Genomic DNA, 20,995 nt, shown 5'->3' with positions numbered 1-20,995 from the left:
CACGAATACAGCTCGGAGTGTCGCATTTCGGGGTTCAATTCTGCACTCTCTGTACGTCCTCCCCTTGAATGCGTGAGGTTCTTCCAGATTTCCAAAGGACCACCAGTTAGTTGGTCAATTGGTCATTGTAAATTGTCCTGTGATTAGGCTAGGGTTAAATCGATGGGTTGCTTGTTGGTCTGTTGGACTGGAAGAGCCTGTTCTGCATTGTAACTCAATAAATAAACCCAAGAGATTCTGCAGATGCTGGAAATCCACAGCAACACACACAAAATGACGGAGGAACTCAGCAGGTCAGACAGTATCTATGGAAAGGAATAAACAGTCGACATTTCGGGCCAAGGCCCTTCACCAGGGCTCCCCTCCCTCCCCTACTTCTCCCTATCTCCTTCCCCCTCCAGCCGTGACCGTCTGCATTTCGCACTCCCGAAGCCCGGCCCTCCCCTTGGCAATTGCCCCTCTTCCTCACCTTGGATCTCCTGCTCGTTGGTTTTGGGGCTGCTCCTCGTTCGCCGCTCTGTCTTCTTCAGGCTGGTTCCTCCACCCCCTCCCCCTCCCACGCCCACCACGCACGGCCCCTTTCCGTAGCCGTTGTAGATCGCCGTGCAGGAGCTGACGTGGCTCTTGTAGATGGCCGTGGGCGGGCTGTTGAGTCGGTTCTGACGGTCGGTCTTCAGCTTCTTGTGGAGCCGGTCGTGTTTGCTGTACTGGTCCTCCCTGGTCGTGTAGCTGGACATCCCGTACAGAGGGATAAACTCTGAATGGGAGTGGGAATTGGAAAGAGAGAGTTAGTGGTTGGGAAACAGCAGGACTAATCACAGTGGAAACAAATGACCCCTTCCAACACCACACCATCCCATAAATCCGTAGTGCGGCTGGGAAACTCAAAACCAGTTCCTTTCCCCAAGCAGCAAGGCTGATCAACACTAACCCAGCCCTCCACACCCCCAACCACCACTATTTATCACTTCCTGTCAGTCACCTTACATACGGATACTCCTGTGCCTAGTGTCACTTTATGGACATATCAACCTGTGTATATAAGCTATCGTATGATTTTATGTTTATTGTGTTTTTTTTATTACGACTGTGTTCTTTACTTTATTGTGGCATAGCTTAGCTGCCGGGTCAGGGATGAGTGGAGAGAGAAGATTAATTGAAGGATTGGACCACAGCAGGTTTTTATTAAAGGAAAGTGCTTTTTCCAAAGGAAATTCCAAAGCATTCTACCTTCTTTGTCCATGATCTATTCCTGGATTTTCCAACACAATATATTTTCTATCAATAGGGAGGCGAAATGCAAACTTGCCTTGCAGTTTTTGGTAGAGCAAGGGTCCTTAAGAGACACAGAACACTACAGCATAGAAATAGGTCCTTTGATCCATCTAGTCCATGGCTAATTAGGACCTGATCTTCTGCTTAGTCCAATTGACCCACACCCAGACCGTATCCCTCCAAACCCCTCCCATCCATGTACCTATCCAAACTTCTCTTAGATGTTTAAATTAAACCTGAATCCACCACTTCAGCTGGCAGTTCATTCCACACTCTCACCGCCCTCTGAGTGAAGATGTTCCCCCTCCTGTTCCCCTTAAACATTTCATCTTTCACCCATGACCTCTAGTGCCCGTCCCATTTAAAAAAGCCCACTTGCATTTACCCTATCTATACCCCTCATAATTTTGTTATGTCTATCAAATCTCTCCTCATTCTCCCATATTCTAGGGAATAAAATCCTAACCTTTTCAACCTTTCCCTTAACTCAAGACCTGGCAAAATTTTCCTCTGTATTCTTTCAAGCTTATTGATGTCTTTGCTGTAGGTATGTGGCCAGAACTACACACTATACTCCAATTTGGCCTCAACAATGTCTTGTACAATTTTAACATATCATCCCATCTCCTGCACTCAGTACTTTGATGTAGGAAGGCTAATATGCCAAAAGCTCTCTTTACAATCTTATCTACCCGTGACGCCACTTTCAAGGAATTATGGATTTGTACTCCCAGATTCCTTTGTTCTACCACACTCCTCAGTGCCCTACCATTCACTATTCAAGTCCTACCCTGGGTTATCCTCCCAAAGTGCAAATCTCACACTTGCCAGCATTAAATTCCATCTGCCATTTTCAGCCTGTTTTCCCAGCTGGACCAGACCTCTCCCAAGCTTTGATATCCTTCCTTGCCGTCTGCTACACCTGTACGTGCTTTCTTTGTGCTCTTATCTACCTGCGATTCCTTTAACCCTTGTCTAAACCTTTCATCAAAGGCAGAAACCTTACAAAGATTGTGAACACAGAACATAAAACATAGAACAATACATTAAAGAAACAAGCCCTTTGGCTCACAATGTCATGCTGAACCATTTTAACCAATGAAACCCAAACCCTTCTGGTTATACAAAGTACAAATACCACTCCCTCCAGCACATGCCCACAGAGGAGTCCCCAACAATCCTCTCAGACCTGAGTTTCCCAAAGTATCCTGACAGGAAATGACACCGGCTCTCTAAACTGCATCGGAAACTCTCGTCTTACTCAAATAAGCAAGCCTGCAAATCCACCAGTGACAGGGTGAACTTCACCTTACTCCTTCTCTCTCACCTGTACTTCCATCCCCACTTGTACTCCCTCTCCCTCACAAATAAATATCTCCTTCTCACCTGTACTCACTCTTTCTCACCTATACTCCCTCTCTCCCTCACCTTTACTCCCCCTCCCTCACCTGTACTCCCCCTCCCTCACCTGTACTCCCTCCCCCCTCACCTGTACTCCCTCCCTCCCTCAACTGCACTCCCTCTCCCCCTCACCTGTACTCCCTCTCCCTCACCTGTACTCCCTCTCTCCCTCACCTGTACTCCTTACCTCTCTCACCTGCACTGCCCCTCCCTCCCTCACCTGTACTCCCTCTCTACCTCACCTGTACTCCGTCCCTCACCTGTACATCCTCTCTACCTCACATGCACTGCCCCACACTCACCTGTACTCCCTCTCCCTCACCTGTACCACCCTTCCTCACCTGTAGTCCCTCTCTCACCTGTACTCCCTCTCTCACCTGTACTCCCTCTCTCACCTGTACACCCTCTCCCTGACCTGTACACCCTCTCAAGTGTACTACCCCTTTCTCACCGGTACTCCCTCTCCGCAACTGTAATCTCCCCCCACACCCCCACGTCAGCCAGGTCAGACCCTTGTTCAGACCCCCTCTCTCCCCCAGTCAGTGTGTCTGACTCCCTCTCTCTCCCCGGTCAGTGTGTCTCACCCCCTCTCTGCCCCGGTCAGTGTGTCTCACCCCCTCTCTCCCCCAGTCAGTGTGTCTCACCCCCTCTCTCCCCCCCGGTCAGCGTCTCACCCCCTCTCTCCACCCGGTCAGTGGGTCAGTGTATCTCACCCCCTCTCTCCCCCCCGGTCAGTGTGTCTCACTCCCTCTCTCCCCCGGTCAGTGTCTCACCCCCCCTCTCCCCCCCCGGTCAGTGTGTCTCACTCCCTCTCCCCCCCGGTCAGTGTCTCACCCCCTCTCTCCCCCCGGTCAGTGTTTCACCCCCTCTCTCCCCCAGTCAGTGTCTCACCCCCTCTCTCCCCCCGGTCAGTGTGTCACCCCCTCTCTCCCCCAGACAGTGTCTCATCCCCTCTCTCCCGGGGTCAAGCCTGCTTTGGGACTGATATTTACCTTGCTCCCCATATATAGTAGGTGGCAGATGATGCTGGTAGAATGGCGGGGGAATGTCTCCCGGACCGGTGACCGGTGGGTAGTACGCTGGGTGAGTATGAGGAATGAGTTGAGGGTGATGCGTGATGTAGGGGGGCAGGTGGGGGCTCGGAGACATCGCTGAGGGGTAACTGGGCGGGAAGCACTCCGGGGACTGTGGAGTCACCACCACCCTGCGAACGCCTGTACTGTCTTCAATCACCTGCGGAGGGAGGGGAGAGGGAGGGTAGAGGGGAGAGGGAGAGAGGGGAGAGGGGGAGAGGGGAGACGGACAGGGGAGAAGGGAAAGGGGGAGAGGGAGAGATAGAGGAGAGAGGGAGAGAGGAAGTGAGAGTTAGTACTCAAGACATTCCGAGACAGTATTACAGAATATTTTCCCTACATTGTATCCCAGTTACGTGGAAGAAACCACAGGCCACCGTTGCTCTACAGAATCCCATTCCAGAGGACTCAACACACAGTCCCTAATCTCCAATGAACCTGCTTCCCCAGCCACTCCCCACCCCTCTGTGCTCACGCCTGCGTACAGGAGGCCCGGGCTCCTTCCCCCTCCCTGTGTATCTGGTAGAAGCAGACAGATTCATGCCTTCTCCTATGCTCACAGGCATACACACACAGAAACAGAGGCAAATCATCAGCACAAGAGATTCTGCAGATGCTGGAAATCCGAGCAACACACACAAAATGCTGGAGGAACTCAGCAGGCCAGGCAGCATCCATGGAAATGAATAAACAGTCAACTTTTCGAGCCAAGACCCTTCATCAGGACTGGAAGGGATGAAAAAGACACCACAGTAACATGCACGCAAGAACATGTGCACAGAGAGGAACATGCGTGCGCGTGCACACACACCCACACACACTCACAGACACACACACACACACACACACACACACACACATACACACAGACATACACACAGGCATACATCCACTCACACTCACAGACATACACTCACACACACAGACACACACACAGACATACACACACACACACACAGACACACACACACAGACATACACACAGGCATACATCCACTCACACTCACAGACATACACTCACACAGACACACACAGACATACACAGACACACACACACACACACACAGACATACACACAGACATACATCCACACACTCACAGACATACAGACACACAAGCACACACACACACACATGCACACACACACAGACATACACACACACACACTGATGGACATACACACACACACACACACACACACACACACGCATACACCCACACTCACACAGACAGACATACACTCACACTCACATACACGGACATACATACTCACACACACACAGGCATACACCCACACTCACACTTACATACACAGACATTCATATACTCACACTCACACACATACACTCACACATACATACACTCACGCACACACTCACACAGACATACATTCACACTCACACACACAGACATACACTCACACACACAGACACACTCACACATACAGACATACACTCACACACACACACTCACAGACATTCACACTCATACACACACTCAGACATACACTCACACTCACGCACAGACATACACACACACACACACACACAAAGCAAATCCCATTGGACTGGACAACAGGCACATTTCCCCTTCCTGAGTTCAAAAAGAGGTCACCACTGTTTAGTTAAACTAATCACTAATTATATCCTGATCCAAGGAATCAACTGACAGAACTGAACAATAACAATTCAGTCTAATACTTACTCTTATCCTGAACTCTCTGCACCCACTGAATCCCTCCGACAGCCCACGGACCCTCTAACCCAATACCGACTCTCCCCTCCCACTGAATGCCCTCCCATAGCCCACAGACCCTCTACCCCATCTCTGACCCCACCCACTGAATCCCCCAGACAGCCCACGGACCCTCTACCCGACCCACTGAATCCCCTCCCACAACCCACTGCCACTCTCCACCATCACTGACTCTCCCCAACCATTGAATCCCTTCCCGCAGCCCACAGGCATTCCCGTTATACTTTACTTTATAGTCGCCAAACAATTGGTATTAGAACATACAATCATCACAGCGATATTTGATTCTGATATTTGATATTTGATTCATTACCAATGCTCCCCACACCCACTGAATCCCCTCTGACAGCCCAGACACTCTCCCTAGTTACCAAAGTTCCCCATACCTACTGAATCCTCTCGCTCAGGCCTCGGGCACTCTCCCCCATCACTGGTTCTCCCCCCTCACACCAAATCCCCTCCCAAAGCTCATGGATTCTCTTACCCATCACCAACTCTCCCCGACCCACTGAAAACCTCCCACAGCCCATGGAAATTCTCCCATCACTAACCGCCCCCCCACAGCCCATGGACACTCTGTCCCTGAACCAACACTCCCCACCCACTGGTTCCCTTCCCACAGCCCATGGAGACTCTCCCCTATCACCAACCCTCCCCACCCACTAAATCCCTTCCCACAGCCCATGGACACTCTCCCTGAGCCAACTCTCCCCACCCACTGGTTCCCTTCCCACAGCCCATGGAGACTGTCCCCTATCACCAACTCTCCCCACCCACTGATTCCTTCCCACAGCCCATGGACACTCTCCCTGAACCAACTCTCCCCACCCACTGGTTCCCTTCCCACAGCCCATGGAGCCTCTCCATGTCGCATACACTTGCCATGCTGAATCTCCACTTTGAGGAAGATTTGTACCTAAAATAAGCCATGAAATGTCCTTTGTCTTTTCTTTCTCTCAAGACTGGATCTCCTAACGGCCTCAGACTCCTGGTGCGTTACACCATCTCGCTAAGGACCCATTGGCTACTCGAAGCTAGGAGGCTGACACTTCCTCTCCTGGGTTGTATTCGATGGGGGACGAACTTGGCCAGTCCCTCTTCCATTAGATCTGAACCTCCTCACCTTAATCACTCACCAGTGAGGTGGCCTTGAAGACCAGGTCATCACCCACACTCTCCTCCCATTGGAGCCCCATCTCCTTTCCTTTCTCTCATGGCCCAGTGCCCTCTCCTCTCAGATTCCATCTTCTTCACTCACCTGTGAGATGTAACCTGGCGGGACGTGAATGGGGGGAATGGATCCATTGGGGGACATCATGGGCACCTCAGCTGGACCTGCAAGAACACACACCATGAGAGAGTGACTGGAAAGGCAGACTGTCGGGACCGGAGGTGCGAGTTGGGCCGATTTTGCCCATTCCTCCACACCGTTCACTCCTCTCTATGACGCTGAGGCTGTGAGACTGCCCCAGGTGCTACACACTGTGTGACTGCAAGCTTTGTGTAAATTCACCCCGCTGGTACGACGAACTGAGACTGAGGCTTTGGGTCTAGTCAGGCGATATGCACCTAAGGACTCAGTTTGGTTCAGAATGCTTTGACTATCACTTCTATTGTTACATGATTTGTATTTTTTCTCTTTTTCTCTGTAAATTGGGTGGTGGTCTTTACTTTTTTAATTGGGTTCTTCAGGGTTTCTTGCTTTCTGGCTGCTTGTGAGCAGACAGATCTCAAGCTGTATAGTTCATGCATTTGTGGATAATAACTGTACTGGAATCTTGAATCCTAAACATACGTGATGAAATGCCTCTTTTTGCAGCAGAAAAGTGCAATACATAAAATTACTACAGTACTGTGCAAGACTTAGGCATCCTGATTATAAATGTGCGGAAGACTTCTGCACATTTCTGTATGTTATGAAATCTGCTGTTTTGCTACAGCAGTACAGTGCAATATATAATAATTAAACTGTAAGTTACAATGAGAAGTACGTAATATTAAAAATAATAATTAAGTAGTACAAAAGGAGAGGGAAAAGTAGCCAGGTATTGTTCATGGGTTCATTGTCTATTTAGGAATCCGATGACAGAGGGGAAGAAGCCGTTCCTGAAACATGGAGTGTGTGTCTTCAGGCTCCTGTTCCTCCTCCCTGATGGTGGTAATGAGAAGAGGGCAGGTCCTGGGTGGGAGGGTCCTGAATGATGGATGCCACCTTTCTGAGGCATCGCTTTTTGAAGGTGTCCGGGATGCTGGAGAGCTGAGTGTCTGTGATGGAAGTGACTGAGTTTACGACTTTCTGCAGCTTTTTCTGATCCTGTGCGGTGGCCTCTCCATACCAGACGGTGATGCAACCAGTTCAAATGCTCTCCCTGGTACATCTGAATCAGGTTTATTCCCACGGATTTTAATGACATGAAATTGTAATGGTTTTCCCACATTAAGAACTCTCCTGTGCAGGTTTGCTGTCAACGTTGTATACATTGGACAGTCACCACCACAGTGCAGACAAAAGATCACCATAAATTATAAAATAAATCAGTAGTCCAAAAAAATAATAAAATAGTCTTCCAGTTATTACAGACCATTCCGAAACTTGATGGGTGCCACGGTGTCGCAGTGGTTAGCACAATGCCGTGCGGTACCAGCAATCAGGGTTCAATTCACACCACTGTCTGTACGGAGTGTGTACGTTCTCCCCGTGTACCACCTGGGTGTCTGTACGGAGTGTGTACGTTCTCCCCGTTTACCACCTGGGTTCTCCCCGTGTACCACCTGGGTGTCTGTACGGAGTGTGTACGTTCTCCCCGTGTACCACCTGGGTGTCTGTACGGAGTGTGTACGTTCTCCCGGTGTACCACCTGGGTGTCTGTACGGAGTTTGTATGTTCTCCCCGTGTACCACCTGGGTGTCTGTATGGAGTGTGTACGTTCTCCCCGTGTACCACCTGGGTGTCTGTACGGAGTGTGTACGTTCTCCCCGTTTACCACCTGGGTTCTCCCCGTGTACCACCTGGGTGTCTGTACGGAGTGTGTACGTTCTCCCCGTGTACCACCTGGGTGTCTGTACGGAGTGTGTACATTCTCCCCGTGTACCACCTGGGTGTCTGTACGGAGTGTGTACGTTCTCCCCGTGTACCACCTGGGTGTCTGTATGGAGTGTGTACGTTGTCCCCGTGTACCACCCGGGTGTCTGTACGGAGTGTGTACGTTCTTCCTGTGTACCACCTGGGTTCTCCCCGTGTACCACCTGGGTATCTGTACGGAGTGTATACGTTCTCCCGGTGTACCACCTGGGTATCTGTACGGAGTTTGTATGTTCTCCCTGTGTACCACCTGGGTTTTGTCTTTTGTCTGGTGCGTCTGTTTCCTCGCACAGTCCACAGTCCAAAGATGTCTGGGTTAGGATTAATACGTCGTGCCGGCACTTGCCATAGCTCCCCCCACCCCCCCCCGGTAAATACTTCACCTTTCTTCCCTTACCCATGACCTCTAGTTTTAGTCCCATCAAACGTCAGTAGAAAAAGAAGAGAAACCGTTCTAGTTTTGTTTACCTATATCCAAAATCCTCTCAACCATCTTGGCAGACTGGAAGGAGCTGTCCTTGAATCATTACTGCACCCAGAAAATGAATCCTTGCTGCACTCCCTCTTTTGGGAGGGTGTCTTTTCTCAGGTAGGGAGACCAGAGAGTGTTCTGGATACAATGTTCCAGGGGAGCCTCACCACCACCCATAGAACATAGAACAGTACAGCACAGAACAGGCCCTTGGGGTCAAATAGTTAAAAATACACGTGGACTAAGATGTTAACTGTCCTGTGCTATCACCAGTGGGATCATCAGTTGATCTGCCACCTGTCTTCAGGAGTTTCGGCCCGCTAATGATCAAAACTCTCTTGAGGTGGTGATCCAGCAGTGCTAAAGCACCACCTCCCACTGGTGAGCTTAAAAACTTGGCATCTGCCTCTATCAGATTTGTTGGTCACTTCCATCCAACAGATAGTCTGCTCTTCAGGTGTCTATGCAACTACCGAAGGGTTTGCAAGATATGTATACACTGTCTGACTATCTGCCCCTCTGGACATACTTGGTCCACACCCATGCTGATCCTTTCTCTGCTGCCTCAGCTACAGCCCTGCTGGTTGACTTGATCTCTTTTCTAGTGAAGCCAAGGTCACGCAGAGGCTTTGTTTTCTTCAACTCAACCAAACCAAACCTGTACTTTCCAACATCGTAAATCATATTGCCCCATCACTTCCAACTTCCTCTTTGATGTTCCCCTGAGGGTGTTCTCCAACATCATACTGATATCCTCATCAAACACACGCCAAGCCTTCTCATCTGCCATTGCTGGCCACTTGACCTTCCTCTTCTTCTCTACCTCCTCACCACCGCCATCATGTGAAGGATCTACCTGGGTACTGTGGTCCGAAACCTGACCTGGGTTATCTCTCGTCTGACCTGGAGTATGATGCCTCTCTCCAGAGCGAATCACTAGAATCATTGATGTCATGCCCAAGATAGCCCACCAACACTTCTTCCTCAGGAGGCTAAAGAAATTTGGCTTGTCCCTGTCAATTCTTACTGATTTTTATCAGAATATCATAGAAAGCAATCTCTCTGGATGCAGCACGCCTTGGCAACAGCTCTGCCCGTGACTGCAAGAAACTGCAGAGAGTTGTGGGCATCACAGAAACCTTGGGCTCTGTCTACAGTTCTCACTCAGCAGCCAGCAGAATCAAATATCCCACCCTCCCCGGACATTCTCTCTTCTCCCCCCTCCCATCAGCTCACTTGTTCATTCATTAAGTGCCGTGTCGTATGACGTGGATGATCATGGTCTTCCCATGACCATGGTCGTTCTCAACAAATTTTTCTACTGAAGTGGTTGCTGTTTGCCTTCTTCTGGCCAGTGTCTTTACAAGATGGGTGATCCCAGCCATTATCAATACTCTTCAGAGATTGTCTACTTGGACTTGTGATATGCACCAACTTCACATACGACCATAAAGCACCAGCTACCATGGCTTCACTTAGGGGGACTAAGCAGGTGCTACACCTTGCCCAAGGGTGATCTGCAGGTCTGTGGAGGGAAGGAACACCTTACATCTTTCATGAAAACGTATCTCAAACCCATCACCCAATCCCAACTGGCAGAAATTACAAAAGCCTGAAAGCACAGACCACCAGGCTCAAGTAAAGCTTCCATCCCACTGTTATCAGACTTGGGAATGAACCTCTTGTACAAAAAGATAAGACTCTTGTCCTCAGAATCTTGCAATTTACTCTTTACCTGTACTGCATCTTTCAGTAGCATTTACACTTCATTCTACATTGTTATTGCTTTCCCCTGCTCTACCTCAGTGCTCTGTGTAATGATTAGGTCTGTATGAACAGTGTGCAAGACCAGCTTTTCACTGTCTCTCAGTACACGTGATTATGATAAGCCAATAAAGATGCTTTTTAAAATAGGGTTAAGTAATCAGCAGATACACGATGAGGGAAGTGGGTGATCAAGGGTTCTTTTAAATATGAGATGTCTGAGGAAGTGCCTGATAATGGCAGGAGAGAAGCAATATTTAAAACGTTTAAAGACTGGTCACACGTACATCGAAACACAGAAAGATGCATCATTTGCATCAACAACCAACACAGTCTGAGGATGTGCTGGGGGTGACCCGCAAGTGTCGCCATGTTTCTGGCGCCAGCATGGCACGCCCACGACTCGCTAACACGGCACGCCCGCGACTCGCTAACATGGCACGCCCGCGACTCCCCAACACAGCGCGCCTGCGACTCGCTAACATGGCACGCCCACGACTCGCTAACATGGCACGCCCACGACTCGCTAACAAGCACACCCACGACTCGCTAACATGGCACGCCCGCGACTCACTAACACGGCACGCCCGCGACTCCCCAACATGGCACGCCCGCGACTCACTAACACGGAACGCCCACGACTCACTAACATGCACGCCCACGACTCACTAACACGGCACGCCCACGACTCACCTGTATGTCTTTGGAATATGGGAGGAAACGGGAGCACCAGCCAGTCACAAGGAGTTAAAGATTGAAGACTAGCTGTATTTGTCACGTATACATTGAAACATACAGTAAAATGTGCCATTTTGGGTCAACTCACCAGCGAGGGGTCACCCTAAAACCATGAGATATATCTGCAGAATTAGGCCATGCTGCCCATCGAGTGGAAAATTCCATAAAGGCTGGTTGATTCAGCCTGGGATGTCACGGTAAAGCCCTCCTATTGAGAACATCTACATGAAACATTGCTGTAGAAAAGCAGCATCCATCATCAGAGATCCCCACCACCCAGGTCATGCTCTCTTCTCACTGTTGCCATCAGGTAGACGGTACGAAAGCCACAGGACTCGTATCACCAGGTTCAAGGTCAGTTACTACCCCTCAACCATCAGGCTCTTGACCAAAAGGGGATAACTACACCCATTCTATTACCTATGGCTTCATGTTACAAAATCTTTAGCTTGTTATTTCATGCTCTCGTTATTTATTGCTATTTATTTATATTTGTATTTGCACCATTTGTTGTTCATTAATCCTGTTTACTGTTACTGCTCTACAGATTTGCATGCCACAGGAAAATGACTCTCAGGTTCTATGTGGTGACATGTATATACTCTGATAATAAATTTTACCCTGAACTTTGAGTCTGTTCCACTGTTCAATCATGGCTGATTTTATTTTCAAAGGTTCAAAGGATCAAGTTTAATGTCAGAGAAATGTATACAATATACATCCTGAAATGCTTTTTCTTCACAAACATCCACGAAAAAAGAGAAGTGCCCCAAAGAATGAATGACAGTTAAACATGAGAACCCCAAAGTCCCCCCAGCTCCCCCCTCCCGCGCGTAAGCAGCAGCAAGCAACGATCCTCCCCCCAAGCGTGTGCTAAGCAATAGGAAAGACAGAGCAACACGCACAACACGCTGGAGGAACTCAGCAGGTCGGGCAGCATCTGTGGAAATGAACAGTCAACGTTACGGGCTGAGACACTTCGTCAGGACTGGAATGTTGACCGTTCATTTCCACGGATGCTGCCCGACCTGCTGAGTTCCTCCAGCGTGTTGTGCGTGTTGCTTTGACCCCAGTATCTGCAGGGTATTTTGTGCGTTAGCAAAGACACAGACCTTGCAGTTACCCCAAAAGCTTCACATTTCATCTGAATTCGACAACCCACAGGTTCTCTCTCTCTCTGGGAAGGGAGAGGGAGGTGTCCCCCATTTTCACAGCGAGCGGGAGGCATAACAACAACCCACTGGTTTATGATCTTAAAAGTCCGTTTCGTCACTTTTTTCGAGCTCTGTGTCCAAAGATCGCAAAGACCTCAAAGACCTCAGGTCTTCGGGCCCACAGCAAAAGATTTTCCGGCCTCCCAGAGGACACACAAGTCTCCGGCCGTGACACCAACCCTCCATCCGCCCGACTCCAGAGCCCCGAGATCTTAAGCCTCTGAACATGATTGAACCTCTTGGGCCAAACCCTTGGCATGTCGAATAGCGGCCAGTCGTGGAACCCCGAGAACGGGTCCCATTCCCGCAAAGAACCGAGGCCTGCGTGTAACTCCAGGCCAGGGTCTTCCCCAGCCCCATTCTTCTGCTCTCTGCTCTCTGTTCCACCATTCCACCAGGGCAAACATTTTCTTCTGTCTTAGTTCCACGCTCCTTTACGCGGGATGAGCTGACAGCAGTGACAGGGATTCTCAGCTCAGTCGCTGTATCCTGCCCTTCCCCGGCTGCTCTCGTTGCAGTGGGAACGGTGCAGATCAGAACACGCCTCCCCCAGCAACCAGACACCCCCTCACCCGCTCTTCCTCCGGGTGGCGAGCATTCCCTCGACAACGTCCACAAAACATCCCACATATGCAATCCTACCTTAACAATTAGCTTTATTTGTACATCGAAACATACAGTGAAATGTGTCGTTTGCATCAGATCAAATTTACGAGGATTGAGCTGAGCAGTTTGCACTTCTGGCACTAACTTAGCATGCCTATAACTTAGTAACCTGAAACCCTAACCGTACATCTCTGGACTGTGGGAGGAAGCATTGAAAAATACTGAAAAGCGTCGTTTGTGTCTGTGACCAACACAGTCTGAACTGTGCTGGGGGCAGCCTGCAATTTTTGCCCTCCTGGCGCCAACATAGCGTGCCCACAACCTATGTGCCCCTAACCCATACGTTTTTGGAACTTTGAAGGAAAAAGGAGCACCAAAGGAAACTGATGCGGTCACAGGGAGAACATACAAACTGCTCACAGTCCGCGATGGGAATCGGACCCCTGGCTCTGTAATAATGTTATGCTAACCACTATGCTACCGTGCCGACCTTTAAGGCCCCTCTCTTACAAACAAGTGCCTCGGTCAGAGCTGAGAGACACCTCCTCCCTCACTCCCTCCACAAACAACTGGAAACAGTTGGAGGTGTCGCAGATACTCTGGAAGGTTGTCATAGGTTAACAACAGGACATTGACAGGATGCAAAGCTGGGCTGAGAAGTGGCCGAGTTCAATCCGAAAAGTGATTCATTTTAGAGGTTCTAACGTGAAGGCGCAGTACAGAGTTAATGGCGGGATTCTTAGCTCGTTCGGTCAAGTTCATCTTCAGGTTTATTGTCACTCAACCATATGGCCAAATGAGACAAGACAGTACATATAACTCACACACTACACAAAGGTAATATAACTACAAAACAATTAACAAATAAGAAGCTGCATTTACGACACAAGTCAAAGAGTAAACTGCACAAATCTACTGGCACTTCATATGTAGTGAGACTGAATTCAGTAGTCTCATGGCCAGGGGAAGAAGTTGTTTCCCATCCTAACAGTTCTTGCCCTAATGCTACGGTCCGAATGTGGGCAAACCGGGCTCTTATAGAGCTGTGGTCCGTCCTGCCTGACGGTAGGGGGTCAAAGAGATTGCTGGATGGATCAGAGGGATCATTAACAGTGTGGAGGAACAGAGCGATCTTGGGGTCCACGTCCATCGGTCCCTCAGATTTGCCACACAGATTGATCGGAAGTTTAAGAAAGTGTTTGGTGTGTTGGCCTTTATTGGTCTGAATACTGAGTTCAAGAGCGATGAGATGATGTTACAGCTGTATGAAACCCCGGTCCGCCCACGTTTGGAGTGGGCTACACAGTTCTGGTTGCCTCATTATCGGGAGGATGTGGAAGCTTTAGAGAGGGTGCAGAGCAGTTTTACCAGGATGCTGCCTGGATTAGAGAGCACAGTTTTTCAGAAAAGGTTCAGCAAGCTGAGGTTTTTCTGTTAGGAGCAAAGGAGGATGAGAGCTGACTTGATAGATGTGTACAAGATGATAAGAGGCATAGATCGTGTGGACAGCCAGAGACTTTTTCCCAGGGTGGAAATGATAGGAAGGGGCATAATTTGAAGGTGATTGGAGGAAAAGTGTCAGAAGTAAGTTCTTTACACAGAGAGTGGTAAGTGTGTGGAACACACTGCCAGAGATGGTGGTAGAGGCAGATACATTAGGGACATTTAAGAGAATCTTCGATGGGCACATGGATGATAGAAAAATGGAGGGCTGTGGCTGATCTTAGAATAGGATAAAAGGTCGGCACAACATAGTGGGCCAAAGGGCCTGTAATGTGCTAGAATGTTCTATGTTTGAAGAGGGGTGTAAGCCAATATAGATCAGCCACAGTTGGCTCTCTCTTCTATTTTCTGATGTAGTTAGAATAATTAAAGAAGGAGAAATGTTCTAGCCATCTGGCAGGAACATTGAAAGAGAGCTGGTGGGAGCCTCTGTTTTTAGAAGATCCGTGCAGGCAAATGTTGAAGCAAAGTTTCCTGACCTCGGGGGTAAAGGCACGACCTTCAGTGGTGAGGCAATCTCAGTTTTGGAACTGTAAACAGGCTAGAGCTGGTTAGCGAGGAGGAGGGAGGGATCTGAGACCATGCATGAGGGAGCTAAGTACATATCTGTGGCTCTCTTGCGTTGCCATTTAACCACCTGGTTAGGTGATCCAATGTAAATTTGTTGACACATCCCTGAGAGAAACGCAAAGCTGGCAGCTCAGCGAAGAAGATTAGAGACATGGAGGAAGAGATATAACAAAGAAACAGGATGTTTGTCCCATCAAATCCTTCTCACCGCCAACTGTCCAAGTATACCACTCCAGCATTAACTTCTTTAATCTCCCAGTACTGCAGTCACAAGTCCCCACATGCAGTCCAGTGCCCAAGAAGAGCAGGGTGAGCTGTCTCAATGATTATCGGCCAGTTGCCCTCCTAACTACAGCGATGAGGTACTTTGAGAGGTTGGTCACAAACAAGAGAAAATCTGCAGATGCAGGAAATCTGAGCAACGCACACAAAATGCTGGAGGAACTCAGCAGGCCAGGCAGCATCTATGGAAAAAAGTACAGTCGATGTTTTGGGCTGAGACCCTTTGGCAGGACTGGAGAAAAAAAGCTGAGTGATGTGTGTTGCTTGAATTTCCAGCATCTGCAGAATTCCTTGTGTTTGCGTTTTTAAAAAAAGCTGAGGAGGAGATTTGAAAATGCAAACATGAGGAAATCTGCAGATGCTGGAAGTTCAAGCAACACACACAAACTGCTGCCTGGCCTGCTGTGTTCCACCAGCACTTTGTGTGTGTTGGTTGAATAGATTTGAAAGATGGGGGGAGGCGAGGGAGAAACACAAGGTGAGGGGTGAAACCTGCAGGGGGAGGGTTGAAGTAAAGAGCTGGGAAGTTGATTGGTGAAAGAGACAGAAGGCCATGGACCACAGAAATAGTGGGGAGGAGCTCCAGAGGGAGGCGATGGGCACGCAGGGAGATAAGGTGAGAGAGCGACAAGGGGATAGGAAATGGTGAAGGGGAAGGGTGGGGGGGTGGAGGCATTACTGGACGTTTGAGAAATCGGTGTTCATGCCATCAGGTCGCAGGCTACCCAAACAGAATATAAGGCTGCTGGGAACAGCCGACTTCACACTGCACAGCCAAGTAAATAAGTAAGTGAACACGGAGACTCCAATGCAGAGGATTGAAAGAGGCTGAAGCCAACATAATTTACGACCCTGCCCACCCGAACATTCTCTTTACTCCCCTCTTCCATCGGGCAGAAGGTGCAAAAACCTGAAAGCATGTACTGCTAGGCTCAAGGATGGTTTCTACCCCAGTGTTGTAATGGTTCCCTCTCACGACAAGCTTGACTCTTGACCTCACAGTCTCTGGTTATGATCTTGCACCTTATTGTCTACCTGCACCGCACTTTGTCTGTAGCTGCAATACTTTAAAAAACTCTATTTATAAAGCATTTTTCATATAGATGTAGTTTAAAGTGCTTTACAATGGGATAAAGTACAAACATGAAAATAAAATAAAAAAAATACAAATAAACATAAAAATAAAAGATGTTGATTAAAAGTGAGGTTAAATAAGTAAATTGAACCGAGTTAGCATCCTGAATTGTAGGTATTGAGGAGCATGGTTCAAAAAGCTGAGTTCCCAATAATTTTTTGAGGGAGAATATTTAAATTAAGAGTCCGGTGGAAGAAGGTCTGAGAGCTCGAACAGGATTGTAAAATGAAACGATTCTGTGATGTACCCTGGTCCCAGCCCACCCAGAGCTTTAAAAACAAGGAAGAGAACTTTAAAATCACTTCTAAAAGATACAGGAAGCCATTGCAGAGTAGCAAAGGTGAGCGTGATCTGCTCCCTCATCCTGGTTTTTGTCAAAATTCTAGCAGTATTGTTCTGAATGAGTTGAAGTTTGTCAATAGGTTGCTTTGGAAGGCCACTAAAAAGCGTGCTGCACTAACATATTCTATTCAATATAAAGACAGGAATTAGTTTTTCAGTACCATTATGTGACAGAAATGGATGTACCTTTGCAATATTTATTAAGTGTAAAAATACTGCTCTCGTCACCTTTGTTACGTGGGATTTAAAACTCAAATGTGGATCAAGGATAACACCCAGCCTAGTTACTTCTGATGTTACAAGCACAGCCAAGTTCCCACGCTGATCAAGAAGTTTTTATCTCTTGCCTTTGGGACCAACCAGAAGTATTTCAGTTTTATCTTCATTTAGTTTTAAGGAATTATTGCTCATCCATCTGTTTACTTCAGCCAGAGCAGAAGTCAGAGAAGATGGGGTGTTATCACTATCAGGCTCAACCATAATGTACAAGTGTGTGTCATCAGCATAAAGTGGAAATCAAGTTTATTCTCTCTGATGACGTCTCCTGAGGGGAGCATGTACAGCATCAGGAGAAAAGACACAAAGATTTCTCTCCAAGATATATGAACAAAACCAATTGCGGGCACTACCAGAGACACCCATCCAGTTCTCAAAGTGATCTGGAGAATGTTGTGGTCAATTATGTTTTTATTCTGCATTCTGTAAAGCTGAGGCTTTATAGAGCATCAATTAGACTGCATTTGGAATATTGTGAGCAGTCTTGGATGCATTATCTAAGAAAGGATGTGCAGGTACTGCTGAGAGTCCAGAGGAGGTTCATGTCAATGATTCTGGGAATGAAAGGGTTAATGCATGAGGCGTATTTGATGGTTCTGGGCCTGTACTCGCTGGAATTTAGAAGAATAAGGCGGGGGGTCTCATGGAAACGTATTTCACATTGAAAGATCTAGTTAGAGTGAATATGGAGAGGATGCTTCCTCCAGTAAGAGAATCTAGGACATCCTCAGAATAGAGGGACATCCATCTAGAACAGAGATGAGGAGGAATTTCTTTAGCCAGAAGGTGGTGAATCTGTGGAATTCATTGTCACACAGTGATGTGGAGGCCAAGTCTCAAAGCAGAGGTTGAAAGGGGATAATAAATCAGCCATGATGGAATTGTGGAGCGGACTCGATGGGCTGAATGGCCTCATTCTCATCGCACAGTTTATGGGCTTATCGTTATTGTTTTTCCTTGTGCCACCTCGATGCACTGTTGTAATGAATTGATCTGTATGAACAGTGTGCCAGACAAGGGTCTCGCTGTACTTCGGTACCTGTGACAAGAATAAACCAGTACTTAAACGAGAGCAGTTGGAAGCTGCAGAGACAAATAATTTTCTGCAGGGAGTCCGTAGGTCAGCCAAAATCTGCATGAGGAGCAGACAGATGCAGGGCTTCGAGCCGAAACCTGGACAGTTCCTCTCCTGCACGCAGGCGCGGCTCGTGCTGCCGAGCTCCTCCCTGCAAGTTGTGTGTTAGAGTCATAGAACACTACAGCACAGAAACAGGCCATTCAGCCCATCTAGTCCAGGCCAAACTATTTACTTACCCACTCCCATTGACCTGCCCTCCATACCCCTCCTATCCATGTACCTATCCAAATTTTCTCTCAAGCGTTGACGTCAAACCCACATCCACCACTTTCACTACCCTCTGAGACAAGGAGATCCCCCTGAAGTGTCCCTTAACCATTTCACCTTCACCCTAACCCATGAGCTCCAGCTCCAGTCTCACCAAAGCTCAGTGAGAAAGCCTGCTTGCATTTACCCTATCTATACCCATTATGGGGTGTATGGGGCGTCTAGGGAGGGGTAGCACCTCTGGTGGGGGTGACCAGCCATGCCCTTTTTCAGGGCAGCACGTCCACCTTTGGTCCCTGCCTGGCGCACAGTTCTCACCTGTGGCTCCAAGTAGCTGTATCACGCGCAGCGGCCACACTCCGGGAAACCGTCTCGGCAGACGGGCCAAACCAGGTGAGGGTAGCCGACGGGTCCTTGACCCTCGGTGAGGTAGGAGATTTGCCTATCCCAGCGTGTGAATTCTGGCCCTGGCAGACTGAGCGGAGGAGACCAATTAATAGTCCAACGGTCAAGAAGGTGGGCCAGCAGGCGTGGTGGAGTGCTAAGAGCAGGACAAGACACTTAGTCACCCTGGTCATCCACTGCAAGAGGTGGTGATCTCTTTAAACTCACCCGGCAGTCGGCAAAGGCAAACCACCGCTGTAACTTGCCGAGTACATGATTTCCCAATACGTCAGAGCGGCGTGCAGGGAAATCGTCCGCCAAATGGAAATTCCAGAAGCAACCTAAAGCAAGCGATACCTATTATAATTTTGTATACAGTACTCTATCCTAATCTCCACACAACCTTCTGCGTCCTATGGAATAAAGTTCTAACCTATTGGACCTTGACCTGAGTTATAGGGAAATATTGAATAGGTGAGGACTTTGTTCCCTGGAGCGTAGGAACGTCAGGATCGAACCCAGTTCTCCAGCACTGCAAGGGTGCGGGTCTAGCATCTGCACCACTGTGCTGAGCATCACAGCCAAAGCCTGGAATTAGACTTGCAGCTGGAACTGGAATTGGAATGGGAATTGTTGTCACATGTACAAGATACAGTGAAAAGCTCGTCTCGTGTAGAGTTTAATTCATGACACAGTACATTGGGTTAGTACAAGTAAAAGAATAACAGAATGCAGAATAGACTGTTACAGTTACAGTGAAAGTGCAGGGCAGATGGTGCAAGGTCATGTTGAGGTTGACTCTGAGGTCAAGTGTCTATCTTATTGTACTAGGGCACCATTCAATGGTCTGATAACAGTGGGGCAGAGGCTGTCCTTGAGCTGGACTCCGTTCCTTCAGGCTTCTGTATCTTCTGCCTGATAGGAGAGGGGACAAGAGAGAACGTCCGGGGAGGGTGGGGTCTTTCATTATGCTGGCTACAGTGAGAAGTGTAAACAGAGTCCATGGAGGGGAGGCTGTTTTCCGTGGTCTGCTGAGCTGTGTCCACGACTCCCTGCAGTTTCTTGAGGTAACGGGCAGAGCAATTGCTGTACCAAGCATCCAAACAGGATGCTTTCTCTGGTAAGGGTCAATGGGAACAAGGCTGATTTCTGTATCCTCCTGAGGCATTGGTGATGTTTCCTGGCCTGCACGTCTTCACGGGTAGGCCAGCGCAGGCTACTCACTCCTAGGAAGTTGAAGCTCTCCACCCTCTAACTCTCAGCACCGTTGATGTAGACAACAGCATATCCACTTCCTGAAGTCAATGGCCAGCTTTCTTCTTCTGTTGACATCGAGGGAGAGGTTGCTGCCAAACACTATGTCACTCGGTTCTCTATCTCCTTCCTGTACTTGGATTCATCGTTATTTGTGATATGGGTACTGGCTGGGAGTTCCTACCACTCTCGGCTGCACTCTGCTGGTTGACGGGGCAGGAAATGGTGTAGAAAGGGTTAACCAAAGGAGGAGAAGGGGTTTTGGAAATCTTCCCTGCCTCCAGCAGGCGGTATGCTCATCACCTCCTGTCAGTCAAACCAGAACTCTGGCGCCCAGGAAACCTACAGCAGATGTCCTCAGGGACTGACACCCTCACAAAACAAACATTTCTTTCCTTTAAAAGTCGTCTTTGAGGTGCTGATGACCTTGGGCATCTGTGCAGTTCAGCTGAACAGACCCTCCCCTCTCACCAACCCACTTCGCGTGTTTTTATTGCAGCCGCACTTCTGTTTTTCTTCCAATA

At 48.6% G+C, this 20,995-nt stretch overlaps 1 protein-coding gene across 1 annotated transcript in view; it reads right to left on the bottom strand.

Annotated features, from left to right (window-relative positions):
* fndc3ba (fibronectin type III domain containing 3Ba) overlaps positions 1-20,995 on the bottom strand; it is a 376,967-nt gene that overhangs the window by 145,361 nt on the left and 210,611 nt on the right. The window contains exons 4-6 of the mRNA XM_072254884.1: positions 6,763-6,839; positions 3,669-3,909; positions 470-757 (exon numbers count right to left, since the gene is read on the bottom strand). Coding sequence (XP_072110985.1) covers positions 470-757; positions 3,669-3,909; positions 6,763-6,839 — 606 coding nt within the window. The remainder of the gene's footprint in view (positions 1-469; positions 758-3,668; positions 3,910-6,762; positions 6,840-20,995) is intronic.

Source organism: Mobula birostris, chromosome 4 (assembly GCF_030028105.1).
Source record: "Mobula birostris isolate sMobBir1 chromosome 4, sMobBir1.hap1, whole genome shotgun sequence".
In the NCBI taxonomy this organism is placed as follows: domain Eukaryota; kingdom Metazoa; phylum Chordata; class Chondrichthyes; order Myliobatiformes; family Myliobatidae; genus Mobula; species Mobula birostris.
The sequence above is the reverse complement of the archived record's forward strand: the minus strand, read 5'-3'. Positions and strand labels throughout refer to the sequence as shown.